At 44.0% G+C, this 18,677-nt stretch overlaps 1 protein-coding gene across 2 annotated transcripts in view; it reads left to right on the top strand.

The window, feature by feature from the left end:
* FLNB (filamin B) overlaps nucleotides 1-18,677 on the top strand; it is a 165,088-nt gene that overhangs the window by 75,897 nt on the left and 70,514 nt on the right. For both annotated transcript variants that reach the window (XM_023200844.2, XM_023200852.2), the window contains exons 5-8: nucleotides 13,408-13,526; nucleotides 14,720-14,797; nucleotides 16,395-16,557; nucleotides 17,283-17,480. In XM_023200844.2, coding sequence (XP_023056612.2) covers nucleotides 13,408-13,526; nucleotides 14,720-14,797; nucleotides 16,395-16,557; nucleotides 17,283-17,480 — 558 coding nt within the window. The remainder of the gene's footprint in view (nucleotides 1-13,407; nucleotides 13,527-14,719; nucleotides 14,798-16,394; nucleotides 16,558-17,282; nucleotides 17,481-18,677) is intronic.

Here is an 18,677-nt window from a genome sequence, read left to right as displayed (position 1 = left end):
AAAAAAAAAAAAAAAAAAAAAAAAAAAAAAAAGAAAGAAAGAAAGAAAGAGAAAGAAAGAAAGAAAATGTTATCCCAGTGGGATAACAGTTATATACACAATATTCTGTATATCTTCTCCCAGAATTGACAGTTGTTACCATTCTAGCTTAATGGTTTTCTCTTGCCCTTTGTGTGTATTTGCATATGTGTTTGTGTGTATGATTGCTGAATTATTTGAAAATAAGTTGCAAGCATGATGACAGTTCTGTCCTCAGTACATCACTAAGCTTCTCCTAAGAATAGGATATCCTCTTGCATAACCATAGTACTCGTTGGCCGTATGTAAGAAAATTAACAATAGTTTCATATAGTCTAATATTGTTTGTGTTCGAATTTCCCTATTGTCCTAAGATTGTCTTTTATAGTTGTTGTTTTACAAACTAAGGTCTGATTAAGGTTCACTTACTACATTTGTTATTTATCTTTAGACTCTTTTCATGCTAAATAATTTCCCCAAACTTTTTTTTTTTTTTTTAATGACACTGACTTTCTGAACAGTTACGGGCGTGTGTCTTGTAGGATGTTCCTTCCCTACATATGTTCCCTTTGAATAAAGCATTTTCCTGCTTGGTATCAGCTTAGTGGTTTTTGTTTGTTTGTTTGTTTGTTTGTTTTTGAGACAGAGTCTCGCTCTGTTGCCCAGGCTGGAGTGCAGTGCCACGTTCTCAGCTCACTGCAACCTCTGCCTCCTGGGTCCAAGCAATTCTCCTGCCTCGGCCTCCCGAGTTGCTGGGATTACAGGCGTCCACCACTATGCCTGGCTAATTTATGTATTTTTAGTAGAGATGGAGTTTCTCCATGTTGGCCAGGCTGGTCTCCAACTCCTGGCCTCAGGTGATCTGCTCGACTCAGCCTCCCAATCAGCTTATTCTTAAGATGACACAGGGCTAGAGCAGTGGTGCCGACCACGTGCTGTTCTCACCTCAGTGGCCGGGTCTTCTTATCTGACTCTTTGGGCATGATATAGACCAGCAGATAGTTCTGGAAGGAACCCCTTACCATTTGAGGTTCTGTTTGCAGTGAGGTGTGAGGTCTGTGACATCACTTGTGTTATGTAGGGACTAGGGACTTCAAAGCCCTCCTCCCATTCACAGTCACTTGAAGGTTGGCATGTCCTCACTTGCTTTAAAAGTGCTTTCTTTGGCCTGGTTTGGTGGCTCATGCCTGTAATCCCAGCACTTTGGGAGGCCAAGGCGGGCAGATCACGAGGTCAGAAGATCGAGACCATCCTGGCTAACAAGGTGAAACTCTGTCTCTACTAAAAATACAAAAATTAGCTGGGCGTGGTGGTACAAGCTTGTAGTCCCAGCTACTCAGGAGGCTGAGGCAGGAGAATTGCTTGAACCCGGGAGGCGGAGGTTGTAGTGAGCCAAGATCGCGCCACTGCACTCCAGCCTGGGCGACAGAGTGAGACTCTGTCTCAAAAAAAAAACAAAAAAAAAAAAAAAAAAAGGGGGGACTTTCTTTAAGGTATACCACAGGTGGTGAGGAATCTCTGACTGTAAAGATTATGCTTCCTTAATGGCAAAACAGTTGCAAACAACCAAATAAATCCTTTGTCAACCAGATTGGTCAAATGGACTGAATCTAATCAAGGCATAATGTATGTTTGTAATAACCTTATCAGTGGCTGTCCGGCTTCCCTGTTGTTTATGTGAGACGGTTTCCTTTTACGGTGCTATTTTCTAGAAAATGATCACTTGTTATGGTTCAGGAATGTGGCTGGTCATTGCCATTTCCTTCATCTGCCTCTTAGCAAGTGTGGTGCACTTGTGGAGGAAACACACCCTTTTTAAAAAAAATTTTTTTTTATATGTGTGCATTTTGCATTTTTTTAAATTGTGGGAAAATGGCCATAACATAAAATTCACTATCCATTTTTAAGTGTGGCATTAAGTGCAAACACCACTGCTATCCATCTCCAGAACTTTTTCAACTTCCCAAACTGAAACTCCATACTCATTAAACAATAACGCTGCATTCTCCCCTCCCCTCTGCTCCTGGTAACCTTTATTCTACTCCCTGTCTCTGTGAATTTGCTTATTCTAGGTACGTCCTAGAAGTGGAATCATATGCTGTCTGTTAGGTACCTCCTAGAAGTACAGTCACATGCTGTCTTTTTTTCTCTGGCTTACTTCACTCATCATATGTTTTCAGGATTCATCCATGTTGTAGCATGTATCAGAATTTCATTCCTTTTTAAGGCTGAATAATATTCCTTTGTATGTCTATATTTTGCTTATCCATTCGTCTGCTGATAGACATTTAGGTTGCTACAATCTTTTGGCTATTGTGAATAATTCTGCTATGAAAACATGGGTGTACAAGTGCTGGTTGAGACCCTGCTTTCAATTATTTTAGGGATATACCCAGAAGTGGAATTGGTGGATCATATGGTAATCCTATATTCAGCTTATTTTTCAGGAGGAAGTGGCCTCACTCTGCTTTTTAAAGTAGGAAGAAAAAATGGTCATATTAGGTGACAGGGTCACAAGGCCACATGGGTGGGGCTATGAGATATTGTTCTTGTCATGTGGTGAGATGAAAGCCAGGGTCAGTTTTGGTCTCCTCTGTGTGACCACATTGCTTCATTTCTGCCACCTGAGCCCAGGAAGAGAGACAGTTTCATCTTCTCGTTTCTAAAAGATTTGAAAGTGTTGTTTTATTTTTTATTTCCTGGTTGTTTAATAGATGCCAGTTGCCAGCCAGTTAGCATTTGTCGATCTATTCACTGAGCCCTACCTTGGATCTATTCACTGAGCCCTTCCTTGCTTAGTTCCAGTGGGTTGAAAGGAGAGAGGGCTGGGGTGAGGTGGGCCTCCAGCCACAGATCTTTGTGGTGGGCTTCCTTTCAGGGTTAACTATGTGAAAAGTCCATAAGCTAATTCGTCCATAAGCTAATCAGAAATCTTTGTAAAAATCTAGTTCTCTATGAAGCATTTACTGTAGAGCAATCCTTAAGCATCCTTCTATCTGAGTAATCAGAGGGGGGCCAGTTGTCTTCTTTCATGGTAAGCAAAGCTCCACAGGAGTTTACAGAGTTAGGGGTGTGGTTCAGCCTCCTAACCAACCATGGTTAGCCACAGGTGGCCAACCCAAGCCCAGACCTTTGACAAGCTGCAGAGTAAGTTGTTTCTTTTAGGCTGCTGGAGTCAGGCAAAGTGGGACTTTTAGTATTTTAGGTGCATGTTTATTTACTTATTTTTGTTGTTGTCATTTTGAGATAGAGTCTCTCTCTCTCTCTCTCAGTGTAGAGTGTTGTGATGCCATCACGGCTAACTGTAGCCTTGACCTTCTGGGCTCAAGTGATTCTCCCGCCTCAGCTTCCCTAGTAGCTGGGACTACAGGTGTGCACCACCATGCCCAGCTTATTTTTTTAATATTTTATTTTGAGACCAGCCTGACCATGTTGCCCAGGCTGGTCTCAAAATCCTGAGCTCAAGCAGTCCCCCTGCCTTGGCCCCCCAAAGTGGTAGGATTACAGGCATGAGCCACCATGCTTGGCCATTAGGTGTATGTGTAAATCCATTTGCTTGTATCAGTTACATAACCTGACTGTTATGTAAATCTTAAGCAAAAGAAAAATATATGAAATAAAATTTGAAACTCACCTCCCAACTGCCAATCTCATTTCTGCCTTCAAAGTTTGAGGTATTTATTTCCAGCCTTTTTTCTATGCTGAGTTAAACTGTGTATCTTTTTTGTTTTGCATTTCTTCCTGAGCAGTGTGGGAAGGCTACCTTTTAGACTTTATTTGTAATTCTTTATAATTTTTGCCTTACTTTCTTTTTGGGCAGAAAGATTATCTTACTATATAACAGTCTACAGCCATTTTTTCTTAAACTAAATTATTGGGAAATGAATAGAAATCCAGAGTGTAGTAACAAATGACCCAGTATCTTTAACAGATTTGTAGCAAGGAAAAGGAAGTGATGGAGAGACAGCCAGAGGTTAAATGAGACTTAAGAGACTTAGCAACCATTTGTAATATGTGACCTTATTTGGATGCTATTCCAACTGATGGTTAGAAAAATTCATGATAGCCAGGTGCTGTGGCTCACGCCTGTAATCCCAGCACTTTGGGAGGCCAAGATGGGTGGATCATGAGGTCAGGAGGTCGAGACCATCCTGGCCAATGTGGTGAAACCTCGTCTCTACCAAAAAATACAAAAATTAGCTGGGCATGGCGGTGCATGCCTGTAATCCCAGCTACTTGGGAGGCTGAGGCAGGAAAATCGCTTGAACCCGGGAGGTGGAAGTTGCAGTGAGCCGAGATCGCACCACTGTACTCCAGCCTGGTGTTGGAGCTAGACTCCATCTCAAAAAAAAAAAAAAAAAAAAATCATGATAAAGCAGCAGTTCAAGGTGCTGTAAGAAATTAATGATATTTATAAGATAATTGAAAATTTGAACACTGAATATTTGACATTAAGGAATTATGGTTTTTTGAGACGGAGTCTCGCTCTGTGTCCCAGGCTGGAGTGCAGTGGCCGGATCTCAGCTCACTGCAAGCTCCGCCTCCCGGGTTTACGCCATTCTCCTGCCTCAGCCTCCTGAGTAGCTGGGACTACAGACGCCCGCCACCTCGCCTGGCTAGTTTTTTTTTTTGTATTTTTTAGTAGAGATGGGGTTTCACCGTGTTAGCCAGGATGGTCTCGATCTCCTGACCTCGTGATCCGCCCATCTCGGCCTCCCAAAGTGCTGGGATTACAGGCTTGAGCCACCGCGCCCGGCCAAGGAATTATGTTTTTTAATGTGGTATTGGTATTGTGGGTACTTTGCGAGTATCTTTTAAGGATACATAGTGATTGTTTATGGATAAAAAATCTGGGGTCTAGGATTTGTGTCAAAATAATACAGGAAGAGGGAGGAGGCAGGAGTGAAGGTGAAACAAGACCAGCTGTGAGTTGATAGTTGTTGGGTACAGGAGGTCCACTGTGCAGTGCTCTCTACATCTGTGTTTGGAATTCCTTTTTTTTCTTTTTTTTCTCGAGATGGAGTCTCACTCTGTCGCCTAGGCTGGAGTGCAGTAGTGTGATCTCGGCTCACTGCAACCTCTGCCTCCCGGATTCAAGCAATTCTCCTGCCTCAGCCTCCCGAGTAGCTGGGATTACAGGCATGCACCCCCCCAACCCTCCCCCCCCCATTTTGTATTTTTAGTAGAGACAGGGTTACACCATGTTGGTCAGACTGGTCTTGAACTGCTGACCTCAGGTGATCCTCCCACCTCGGCCTCCAAAGTGCTGGGATTACAGGTGTGAGCCACCGCGCCCAACCTTTTTTTTCTTTTTTGAGCCGAAGTTTTGCTTTTGTTGCACAGGTTGGAGTGCAATGGTATGATCTCAGCTCACTGCAACCTCCGCCTCTGCCTCCTGGGTTCAAGGGATTCTCCTGCCTCAGCCTCCCGAGTAGCTGGGATTACAGGTGCCCGCCATCACACCTGGCTAATTTTTGTATTTTTAGTAGAGACAGAGTTTCATCATGTTGGCCAGGCTGGTCTTGAACCCCTGACCTCAGCTAATCCACCTGCCTTGGCCTCCCAAAGTGCTGGAATTACAGGTATGAGCCACTGTGCCCAGCCTACTTTGGAATTCTTCATAATAAAAAGCTTTTTAAAAAGGTAATATTTGAACTTCTGCTCCTGGGAAGATGGAATAGAAGGACTTTTCCTAATTCTTTCTGCTAACTACAACTAAAACCCCTGGGCTATACATAAGGAAAACATAGGGAGACTCTGAAAAAGGATGAGGTAGACCAACCAGGGATCTTGGGACTCGAGGAATGACACAGTACTGAATTCCTTGGGTTTACTTTGCTTTATATATTCCAGATTTGGCCAAAGAAAGAAGCCAACAACCTGAAAATGCCAGTGGGCACAAACACAGAAAGTGCCAACAAAAGCTCCCCTGTCCAGCCAGAAGACCAGGAAAGGGCAGCCCAGTGAGGCAGAAAACTTTTAAACAATCACTGCTCTACTCCAAGTCCACACCACAGAAAAAACGTGCAGCTCCACACTTACTCACGCAGAGTTGAATGGGGAGCCTAGGCTTTGACAGCAGTCTAGCAATAAGGAAGCCACTCCCTGTCGCCATGGAGAAGTAATGAGGCACTCCTAGTCCCTCCAGCCAGAACTTCCACCCCCATGCACCAGTAATGAGCCCCCCAATCTTGAGCATCAGTGGAGGTTGAATGGAGAACCTTGACTTCTTCCCCCACTGTTAGTAACAAGGTGTGTATCCTTCCCTCCCCTGCCAGCGTGGTATCATAAAACACCAGCTACAACAGAACATATACAGAAGACCCAGAGTCTCATTACATGATACCCCAAATACCCAGTTTCAAAAAAAAAAAAAATCACTTGTCATACCAAGAACCAAGAAGGTCTCAAACTGAATGAAAAAGATAGTTGATGCCAACACTGAGGTGATAGAGATGTTAGAATTGTATGACAAAAATTTTAAAGCAGTCATTAAAAAAGGCTTCAGTAGCCGGGGCATGGTGGCTCACGCTTGTAATCCCAGCACTTTGGGAGGCTGAGGCGGGCGGATCACCTGAGATCAGGAATTCGAGACCAGCCTGACCAACATGATGAAACCCCGTCTCTAATAAAAATACAAAAAAATTAGCCAGGCGAGGTGGTGGGCACCTGTAATCCCAGCTACTCAGGAGGCTGAGGCAGAAGAATCGCTTGAAACTGGGGGGTGGAGGTTGCAGTGAGCCGAGGTCATGCCATTGCACTCCAGCCTCGGCAAGAAGAGTGAGACTCCATCTTTAAAAAAAAAAAGGCTTAAGTAAGCAGTTAAGAACAATCATGAAAAAAATGAAAAAAGTAAAAATCTCAGCAAAGAAATACAGTGTCCCAGCAAAATAATAATAAAAATTTAGAAGATATAAAGAATCAAATGGACATTTTAGAACTGGAAATTGCAGTAATTGAAATAAAAACCCACTGGATTAGCGCAATAGCAGGGTGGAAGGACAGAGAAAAGAATCCTTGAACTGGATAACAATTGGTTGTTTTTTTTTGAGATGGAGTTTTGCTCTTGTCGCCCAGGCTAGAGTATAGTGGCATGATCTCGGCTTACTGCAACCTTTGCCTCCTGGGTTCAAGCTCTTCTCCTGCCTCAGCCTCCCTAGTAGCTGGGCTTACAGGTGCCCACCACCACTTCTGGCTAATTTCTATATTTTTAGTAGAGACATGGTTTCACCCCATTGGCCTGGCTGGTCTCGAACTCCTGACCTTAGGTGATCCACCCACGTCGGCCTCCCAAAGTGCTGGGATAACAGGTACGAGCCACTGTGCCCAGCCTCTGTAAGCTTTTTTCTGTGTTTAAAACTTTTAATTTCATTTTTGTACTTTTAAAACTTTTTTTTTTTTTTTAAATTAAACACACGCATTAGCCTAGGCTTACACAGGGTCAGGATCATCATTATCACTGTCTTCCACCTCCACATCCTGTCCCACTGTCCCACTGGTAGGTCATCAGGGACAGTAATGTGTGGAACTGCCGTCTCCTGTAATAACAATGCTTTCTTCTAGAATACTTCCTTGAAGGGCTTGTTGAGGCTGCTATACAGTTAACTTAATTTTTAAATAGAAGATGCACACTCTAAAATGTAATGATAGAAAGTATAGTATATTAAATACACAAAACAGTAGCATTGTCATTTATCATCAAGTATTGTATATTGAACATAGTTGTACGTGCTCTATGCGTTGCTATGGCCAGCAGCACAGTGGGTTTGTTTATACCAGCATCACCACAAACACATGAGTAATGCGATGTGTTACTGCGACGTCAGTAGGCAACAGGAATTTTTTGGCTTAATTTATAATCTTATGGGACCATCACTGTATGTGTGGACTATTTTTGACTAAAACTTCATTGTGCAGCAAATGACTATATTAACAAATAAAATTGAGCTGTATATAATGAAGAAGTACACGTTATAACCAAGTGGGGTTTATTCCAGGGATGCAAGGCCTGGTTCACTATTAGAAAAGCAGTCAACATAGGACGGGCACGGTGGCTCACGCCTGTAGTCCCAGCACTTTGAGAGGCCGAGGCGGGTGGATCACCTGAGGTTGGGAGTTTGAGACCAGACTGACCAACGTGATGAAACCCCGTCTCTACTAAAAATACAAAATTAGCCTGGTGTGGTGGTGGGCGCCTGTAATCCCAGCTACTTGGGAGGCTGAGGCAGGAGAATCGCTTGAACCCGGGAGGCAGAGGTTGCAATGAGCCGAGATCGCGCCATTGCACTCTAGCCTGGGCAACAAGAGCGAAACTCTGTCTCAAAAAAAGAAAAAAAAACAGTCAACGTAATCTTCCATATTAACAGACTAACAAAGAAAAGTTACATGATCCTATCAATAGATGCTGAAAAGGCATTTGACAAAATTCAACAGCCATCTGTGATAAGAATTCAAACAAAAGAGGAATGGGGGAACTTTCTCACTTTGATATAGAGTGGCTACTACAAGAAACCTACAGCTAACATTATGGTTAATAGACTGAATGTGTTCTCCTGAGAGAAACAAGGCAAGGATGGCTGTTCTGACCACTCTTATTCAACATAATGCTAGAAGTTTTAGCCAGTGCAGTCAGGTAAGAAAAGGAAATAAAAGACATGCTTATTGGAAAGTAAGAAATAATACTGTCTCTATTTGCAGATGTAGATGATTGTCTATGTAGAAAATCCCAAAGAATCCATGGTGGGGAGAAAACCCAAATACCCCCCCTTAAATAAGTGAGTTCAGCAAAGTCACAATATACAAGATCAATAGGTAAAAATCAATTATATTTCTATATAATTTAATGAACAAATGGACACAAAAGTTAAAAATAGCATAGCCTGTTTACAATTGCATTACAAAATGTAAATGTAATAAAACATATATAGGAGTTAAATGCTGAAAACTACAAAAACACTGATAAATAAAAGAGACCTAAATAAATGGAGCAATATAATGTCTTCATGGACTGTAAAAGTCAAATAGTGGGCCGGGTGCAGTGGCTCACACCTGTAATCCCAGCACTTTGGGAGGCAAGGGTGGGCGGATCATGAGGTCAGGAGATTGAGACCATCCTGACTAACACAGTGAAAGCCCGTCTCTACTAAAAATACAAAAAATTAGCTGGGCATGGTGGCGGGCGCCTGTAGTCCCAGCTACTCGGGAGGCTGAGTCCCGAGAATGGCGTGAACCTGGGAGGCGGAGCATGCAGTGAGCCAAGATTGTGCCACTGCACTCCAACCTAGGTGACAGAGTGAGACTCTGTCTCAAAAAAAAAGCTAAATAGTAAAGATACCACCTCTCCTCAAATTGTCATTGAGGGTCGATGCAATTGCTGTCAAAATCCCAGCAAGAGCTTTTGCAGATAGCAAGAAGAGTATTATTTTAAACATGTATGGAAAGGCAAAGGAATTAAAGTAGCAAAAACAATTTTGAGAAAGAAGTACAACATGGAGTCATCAGCCTTCCTGATCTCAAGACTTACTGTATAGCTACAGAAGTCAAGATTTTGTGGTATTGGTCAAAGGATAGGCATTATAGATCAATGAAACAGAATTGCAGCCCCACACAAATATGCACAACTGATTATTGACAGAGGTGCAAAGATAAGTCATTGGAGGAAAGAACCTTTTCTGCACATGGTGGCAGAGAAATTGAACATCCGTAGGCAAAACAAAACAAAAGCAAACCCCAAACCAAAAAACAAAAAACCCATATAACTATAAAACTTTGAGAAAAAAACATAGAAGAGAATCTTTGAGATTTAGGGCTAGGCAAATAGTTCTTAGATTTGACACCAAAAACATGATCCATTAAAAAAAATAAATTGGACTTCATCAAAATTAAAAACTTTTTAACGTTTTAAGAAGGATGGTCTGTCTCAAAAGCTCAACGTGGTACATGGTGGTTGGCCTTTATGTGCTGTTGAGGGTTTTCTTGCATCAAAGGGTGTACTCCTGGGTCACCCACTGTCCTGCAAGACAAGCTGTCTTAGCCCTCACCCTATAAAAGCTACCCGGACACATCTCAGACAGAACTCAAAATATTGCTGAGACTGGGATCTGGGGGCTGGATTTTACTTTTACAAACAATTTAAAACTTTTTACAGTTAAGAGGATGAATACACAGCTAAAGACTGGGGGAAAAGATTTGCAAACCATATGTCCAACAAAACACAAGTATCTAGAACATGTAAAGAACTCTCAAATCTCAGTAGATAAAAAATAGACAAACATTTAACCAAACAACCCAATAAGAAAATGGGCAAAAGACATAAACAGTTTCTGCTGAAGAGTACATCCATATGACCAAAAAAAAAAAAAAACAAAACAAACAAAAAACAAAAAAAAGAAATTTGTTCAGTATTATTAACCATGAGAAAAATGCAAATTAATCCTAGTACACACTATCAGAACAGCTAAAATAAAAAGTATTAATACTGATAACACTGAATGTAGAAAGGATGCAGAGAAACTGAATCTGGGTCACTCATACATTGCTGGTGCGAATGTAAAATGGTGTAGCTACTTTGGAACACTGTTTGGCAGTTTCTTAATAAAGAAATAGGCTGGGCACAGTGGCTCACTTCTGTAATCCCAAGCACTTTGGGAGGCTGAGGCTGGAGGATCACTTGAGCCCAGGAGTTTGAGACCAGCCTGGGCAACATAGGGAGATTGCATCTCTACAAATAATTTTTTTTTTTTTTGGAGACAGAGTCTCGCTCAGTCGCCCGGGCTGGAGTGCAGTGGCACGATCTGGGCTCACTGCAAGCTCCACCCCCTGGGTTCATGCCATTCTCCTGCCTCAGCCTCCCCAGTAGCTGGGACTACAGGTGCCCGCCACCACGCCCGGCTAATTTTTTTTGCATTTTTAGTAGAGACGGGGTTTCACCGTGTTAGCCAGAATGATCTCGATCTCCTGACCTCGTGATCCATCCACCTCGGCCTCCCAAAGTGCTGGGATTACAGGCGTGAGCCACTGCGCCCGGCCTACAAATAATTTTTAAAAATTATCCAGGTGTGGTGGTACACACCTGTGGTCCCAGCTACTCAGGAGATTGAGGCAGGAGGATTGCCTGAGCCTGGGAGGTAAAGGTTACAGTGAGCCATGATTGAGCCACTGCATGATCCAGCCCGGGCTACAGAGTGAGACTGTTCTCAAAACAAAAACAAAAACAAAACCTCAAAAAACAGTACATGCAGCTACCATATGGCCCAACAATTACACTCCTTGGCATTTATCCCAGAGGAATGAAACCTTACTGTATAGGAGAGCCACTGTTTTTCCTTCTATATTCTCATAGCTAAAGAAAAAAAACTTTTCTTCTGTACTACTCCTCTCAATACTTCACTTCTGGTCACCAAAATCTATGGACTTTTCCCTCCATACTGACCAATTCTCCAATTTTATGTGGACAACAAGTAGGTGTCCTATAATCAATTCGCTTCAATTCTGACACTGTCTACCTGAAGTTAGTGCGGACCCCACTAAGGGCTCGGTCCCTCAAAACTCACCCTGACTTCAGGGGCTAGTCAGAAGTGTTGGGTCCTCAGGCTACCCACAACTTCTGTCCAGGTTTGCTACAACTCAGAAGTTCCCATTACCCCTTCCTCCTGTTGCATTATTTGCTAGAGTGGCTCACAGAACTCAGGGAAACACTTCCCTTTAGCAGTTGTGTAGTGAAGGATATGATAGAGGATACAGATGATCCTCCAGATGAAGAGGTGCACAGGGCAAAGTTTAGAGGGGTTTTGAACACAGGAGCGTCTGTCCCCATGAAGTTGGGGTGGGCCATCCTCTTGGCACATGGATGTGTTCACCAACCCAGAAGCTGTCTAAACTCCGTACTTAAGGGATTTTTGTGGAGGCTAAGTCACGTAGGCATGATTGACATTAATTGAGACTACAGTTCCTCTCCCTTCCCTGTAGGATGGGGGAGTGGGGCCAAAAGTTCTAAGCTTCTGATCATGACTTGGTCTTTCTGTTGATTAGCCCCATCCTGAAAGCTATCCGGGAGCCCACTAAGAGTTGCCTCATTAGAACAGAAGATGGTCTTGTCACCAAGGACATTCCAAGGAGTTTAGGAACTCTGGAACCAGGGACCTAAATATATAATTTCTTACTATTTTATACTTACATTCACACACACACACACACACACACCCCTATGCACAGATGTTTACAGCAGCTTTACTGGTAATAGACAACTAGAAATAACCCAGATGTTCTTCAGTGGGCGAACGGTTAAACTGTAGTACGTCTATACCATGGAATATTAGCTACTCAGCAATAAAAAGGAAAAAAACCATTGATAGAAGCAACAAGCTGGGTGAACCTGTAGACAATTATGTGTAGTGAAAAAGACCAGTCCTGAAAGGTTACATAGTTATGATTCCATTGATGTGACATTACCGAAATAATAAAATTACAGTCTGGAGAACAGGTTAGTGATTATCAGGGCTAAGGAGAGTGTGAGTGTGGTTATGCAAGGGCAGCAGGAGGACTCCCTGTGCTAAAGGGAATGTTCTCTATTTTGATTGTATCAACGTCAGTACCCTGATTGTGAGATTGAGTCATAGCTTTTTACCGTGTTACCACTGGGGAAACTATTTTGAGACGGAGTCATGCTCTGTCGCCTAGGGTGCGATCTGGGCTCACTGCAACCTCCACCTCCCCGGTTCAAGCAATTCTCCTGCCTCAGCCTCCCAGGTAGCTGGGATTACAGGCATGCGCCACCACGCCTGGCTCATTGTTGTATTTTTAGTAGAGACGGGGTTTCACCATGTTGGCCAGGCTGGTCTTGAATGCCTGACCCCAGGTGATCCACCTGCCTCAGCCTCCCAAAGTGCTGGGATTACAGGCATGAGCCACCGTGCCCAGCAAGGGCATTGTTTCTTACACCTACAGGTAAAATCTGTCTCAGTGAATTTGCTCAATCATCTTAAAATAAAAAGGTTATTTTAAAAAATGGTTGAATGTAATTTTGAAACATGTCAGGCAATACAATAAATGCTGCTTAATGAGAAATAAGCTTCCCTCCTCCCTGCTGTGTTGCTTCCATCAAGGCAAGCTCTGCTACTACGTACTAACTACGTTATTTTCCACAATTTTGTATAAACTCCTGACTGAGGTTCTCTGAATATCATAATTGGATATTGCTTCAGTAACATGGAAAAAATTAAGGCTTTCAACCTGTCTGATTGTCCTTGTCAAGGCAGTTTGTCCCCATTTCCCACGTGGGATCTGCAGGGCTGGGTCCCATCTCTCAGTTCCCTGAAAGAGATGCAGTGGGCGATGGCTCATGCCACACTCTCACCTGGCTTCTAACGTGTCTGTGTAAACCTGTGGCAGGAATCGAGCCCACTGGAAACATGGTGAAGCAGCCAGCCAAATTCACTGTGGACACCATCAGCGCCGGGCAAGGAGACGTGATGGTGTTTGTTGAGGACCCAGAAGGGAACAAAGAGGAGGTATGTTGGAGGATGCTGCCTGTTCTTTCTAGCACACCTCATGGAACTTTTGGGGCTTGTAATGAGGCCAGGGACTGTGCCTCCATTTTCCTCATTTCAGCTCACAACAGAAAGTTTTTTTTTTTTTTTTTTTTTTTACCAGAAGGATACTGAGGCTTATAGCTGTTAAAGTAACCTGCCCAAGAGCTGAGCCTTGAAATTGAATTTAAATTGATTGCCAGGGACACAGTGTTTAATGAAATAAAGGATATTTTGTGTTTAGCAAAGGTGCCTTGTCAGTTGAGGTTTTATTATTTTTATTTATTTATTTATTGAGACAGAGTTTCACTCTTGTTGCCCGGGTTGAAGTGCAGTGGCACAATCTTGGGTCACAGCAACCTTCACCTTCCAGGTTCAAGTGATTCTCCTGCCTCAGCCTGGCTGATTTTTGTATCCTGAGTAGCTGGGAGTACAGGAATCTGCCACCATGCCCGGCTAATTTTTGTGTTTTTAGTAAAGACAGGGTTTCACCACATTGGCCAGGCTGGTTTCGAACTCCTGAACTCAGGTGATCCACCCACCTCGGCCTTGCAAACTGCTGGGATTACAGGTGTGAGCCACCGAGCCCAGCCTCAGTTGAGGTTTTAGATACTGATGGCCAGAATAATAAGATAGTCTTGCCCCGCTCTCTTCCCACACTGGCCATTCTTTGGTTCCTCCCTCAGAGCCTTTGCACATGCTGTTCTTTCTATCACTTATTAGGACCTATTTTATTCTTGGCATTTAGCATAATTTGCAATTCTTAAGTTTACTGCTGGATGGTCCGTTCCTCCCACTGGGGTGGGGATTGTGCCTGACTTGCTCATGTTTTATTTTTAGTACCTAACACTGGGACCAGCATTTCATAAGCTTTCAGTGAACTATTGAGTGGATAAAGGTTTAAGTTTCTTACTTCATATTCCCTCTTACCTAGAGAGTGCCAGCCTGATGCTGGACACTGGAGAGTCCTGACTCTGTTATGCTTCTGCACTGTGTGGTTTTGTTTCTGTGACTTCTGGCAACTTCTCTCTTGGGGCGTTGTGCAAGAGGGACAGAAGCTCGCCAGCATCTTCAGTGTTCCCAACCTGGCAGCTCCTGCAGAACCCCTGCTGACACAGCATGCTCCTTACTCACACCCGGCACCTTTACTAACTGTTGCCCAACTTTCCTCCTAGGCACAAGTGACCCCTGACAGCGACAAGAACAAGACATACTCTGTGGAGTATCTGCCCAAGGTCACTGGGCTGCACAAAGTAAGATGAAGCAGCATGGCTGTGGCTTGGGCTGCTTTTGGGACTTGGAGAAGAAAGATAGCCCAGGAAAAAGAGTGTTTTTCTTAAGTGAATTTCTGATTTTCCTTTCTGATTATAGAAGGATCTATGCTCCTCATAGAAAATTGGAATCGCTAGGATTCCCTCGACTAGCTAGGATGAGTTGTTTGCAGTGTCGTAAGGTTTTTCCAACTCCATCTAGGTAACTAATGGTTGCAGCTGTGTGTCTGGAGTGTAGATGCTGTGGTGACTACACTATAGATGGGCTCTTTTTCCTTGATTCTTTTTTTGGAGATGGGGTCTTGCTCTGTCGCCCAGGCTGGAGTGCAGTAGTCTCAGCTCACTGCAATCCCCGCCTCCTGGCTCAAGCGATCCTCTCACCTCAGCCTCCCGAGTAGATGGGATTATAGGTACCCACCGCCACTCCTGGCTAAGTTTTGCATTTTTAGTAGAGACCGGGTTTTCACCAGGTTACCTAGGCTGTTGTTGAACTCCTGACCTCAAATTATCCTCCCGCCTCAGCCTCCCAAAGTGCTGGGATTATAGACATGAGCCACCGCACCCTGCTGGCTCTTTGTCCTTAATACTTTCTTAAGTACTCCCCTTGGAGGTGCTCTGGAGGGGCTGTCAGCATTGAAGGCTGAGGCTGGAGTAGTTCAGCTGAATATAGTAGAGGGAAATGGCCCCTTCAGCACCTGGAGAAACGATAGGGATTGAGGCCTCAGGCTCTTTGTCTTGGCAACCTTTCGTGTTCTGTTTGAGATGACATCCAGGTGGCCTATAGGGCAAGAGCTAAGAGAGCCTGTCTTGCAGGAGAGTGGGGTGACCCAGGATCACGCTTTTCATTGGAAGAAAGCCCTCAACAGCACATAAAGGCCAATCCCATCATGTACCTGCCCAGACTTTGGAATATAGACTGAATATAGATCACCTTGGGCTTTAGTGAATTCACCTGGAACGATGGCCTTAGCATTCTCTTAGACTCTTAGAATATGATGCATTTGGAGTAAATGCTCTTGAAGGGAGCATTTATAATGTAATTAATTCATTCCAATCAAGTATAGGTTCATATGAAACCCAACCCAATTACTCCCCAAAAATTTCAAAGATGAGAACAGTGACTCAAGTTTTAGATGGAAATCATTCTGCTTTGTCCCAAATCCACGTGTCTAACTAAGAATGATCTTGGTCCCTTGAAAAAACAGTTTGGCTGTGGATTTGAAATCCTGGAACTGTACATTTTATTCTGAGGGATAGTGGCCCATTCAGCCCCCTGAAAGGAGTCAGTGTCCAGAGATTGAAATGTGTTTCCTATTAAAGAGACTAAGCGTATCTAAGGTCAGCATTTTTATTTTGCTAAAGGTGTGATGCCTCAGACCCAGCTGTATGGCTAAAGGGGCCAGGTGGGAGTCCTATTCAGGCTGTTAAACTTGGTTCCAAGGCTCCTCATTTTAGACACCTTGTGTGTGCCATCATGGGAGGGTAGGAGAGGTAATCATCAATGTATGTGGCTTGATGGCAGTCTTGCTGGGCGCACAGAGAAGTGATTATGTATTTCTCACCTATCTGTTTCCTACAGGTCACAGTCCTCTTTGCAGGACAGCACATCTCCAAGAGCCCATTTGAAGTGAATGTTGACAAGGCCCAGGGAGACGCCAGTAAAGTCACTGCAAAAGGTCCAGGGTTGGAAGCTGTAGGGAACATCGCCAATAAGCCCACCTACTTTGACATCTACACGGCAGGTAACGTGCCTCTCCTCCATGGATCTGACCTTTGGGCTTCCTTCCAAAGGCTGAAATGTAATCTTCGGGAACTTGAAGGCCTGACCTTTTGTCTTTTAAATCAAATAATCACAAAGACAGTTTTTTCAAATGTGTTACATTAGATTTTTCAAAACCAGCTTTTCTTCTCTAAAATACTCAAGCTTCACTTGAATAAGACATACTTCTTGAATTGTCAGCTTCTTTTCCATGTAGTACATAGAAAATGCAGAAAAAGGAAACATTCAACCATAAACCCTTCCACTCCTAGAAAATAGTTAACATCTTGGTGTGGACCTCCCTGAGAGCTTGTCTCCTGTTTGCCTTTTTTTTTTGGCGGGGGAGGGGTACAGAGAATCGCTCTGTCGCCCAGGCTGGAGTGCAGTGGCGTGATCTCAGCTCAGTGCAGCCTCCACCTCCTGGTTTCAAGCAATTCTCACGCATCAGCCTCTCAAGTAGCTGGGATTACAGGCGTGCGCCACAATGCCTGGCTAATTTTTGTTTTTTTTTAGTAGAGATGAATTTCACCATATTGGCCAGGCTGGTCTCGAATTCCTGACCTCAAGTGATCCGCCCACCTTGGCCTCCCGAAGTGCTGGGATTACAAGCGTGAACCACCACACTGGTCCTGTTTACATTTTGCACTCAGCAGCAGTGAACTTTCAGAGAGGGTGACCTGGGCTCAAGGAGTGCTTGCTTTCTCATAGGAGCTGGTGTAGGTGACATTGGTGTGGAGGTGGAAGATCCCCAGGGGAAGAACACTGTGGAATTGCTCGTGGAAGACAAAGGAAACCAGGTGTATCGATGTGTGTACAAACCCATGCAGCCCGGCCCCCACGTGGTCAAGGTCTTCTTTGCTGGGGACACTATTCCTAAGAGTCCCTTCACTGTGCAGGTTGGGGAAGGTGAGTGCTGGGTGTCTGGCCACATCGGCTTCTCATGTGGAAACTGACTGCACAGCTGGGCAGGGAGGCCAGGAAAACAGGGCCCAACAATGACCTTATGCCTGTCCTTTTCTGCCAGGGCTACTTCAGCAGGAAGTGGCTTACTTTGTCCTCAATATATTAATATTAATATCTTCTGTGAGCCACGCAGAGACCTAAGTGCTTTACTTATATTAACTCATTTACTTCTCTCCAAAACACATGTACAGGAGAGTCATTATCCTCACTGAGGGAGGTGGGACTGAGGCAGTGGGAGGAGTCGGCATCATAACCGAAGTTAGCAGCAGCAACATGGGCCCTGCAGCCTCCATTGCTTGGCCTTTACTGGCCCAGGCACTTACCATGACTGCATCTAATCATTGCATCAGCCTGTGTGTTGCAGGTGCTATTATTATCCCTAGCTTGCAGGTGGAGATGCTGAGGCTTAGATAATGTTAGGTGTCAGTACTACAAGGCATCATCAGTAGGGCTAGAACCGCAGACTCTGTTGGCCTTACCGTTAACTATTCTGCTAAACTCCCTCTGGCGCTGGGGGTATGCATTTTTCTCAAATGTTAGACTCTCTCCCTCTGACTTTGTTGCCCCTTTTTTTCTGTTTTGTTTTGTTTTGTTTTCCAACTGTACTACCTTTTCTAACCCACGCTTGCCTTTCCCTGTTCTGTCCTCCGAATCTGCGTCTGCAGACGTGGCTTCCTCTTCCGAATCCTACCTCTGGGCCAGCTTGGACCCTGAAGCTGTTGGCTTCCTAGTTGAGACCACTGGGCCAGAGGCCTCTTGCTTGGTAAGGGCTGGTTGGGTGGGACTTTCTTGCCAGTTCTTTGTGCTGCTTGTGAATGTTAGCTGGGCCCGTGCTCTGTGTGATTTTAGGAAACTCCTGTGCAGGTGTTATTATTACAGCTTGTCCAGCCGGAACCCAAACCCACTCTCTAATTGCCTTTAAACACATCTAGGGTTTTTTTAGATAGTGGAGGAGCTGGTGGTGCCCTTCAGACTCTAGCCCCATTTAATGTTTATATGAACTCAGCAGTTACTCTTTTGATGTTGAGACTGTTGCACACGTTCATAATTTCCATGAGTGTGTATGTTTCTTAAGACACATTAAAACCCTCCGAGGAAGTCCTGTCATTGTATTGTGACTTATTTCTGGTGTGACCAACT

This window comes from Piliocolobus tephrosceles, chromosome 2 (genome assembly GCF_002776525.5).
Source record: "Piliocolobus tephrosceles isolate RC106 chromosome 2, ASM277652v3, whole genome shotgun sequence".
Taxonomy (NCBI): domain Eukaryota; kingdom Metazoa; phylum Chordata; class Mammalia; order Primates; family Cercopithecidae; genus Piliocolobus; species Piliocolobus tephrosceles.
The sequence above is the reverse complement of the archived record's forward strand: the minus strand, read 5'-3'. Positions and strand labels throughout refer to the sequence as shown.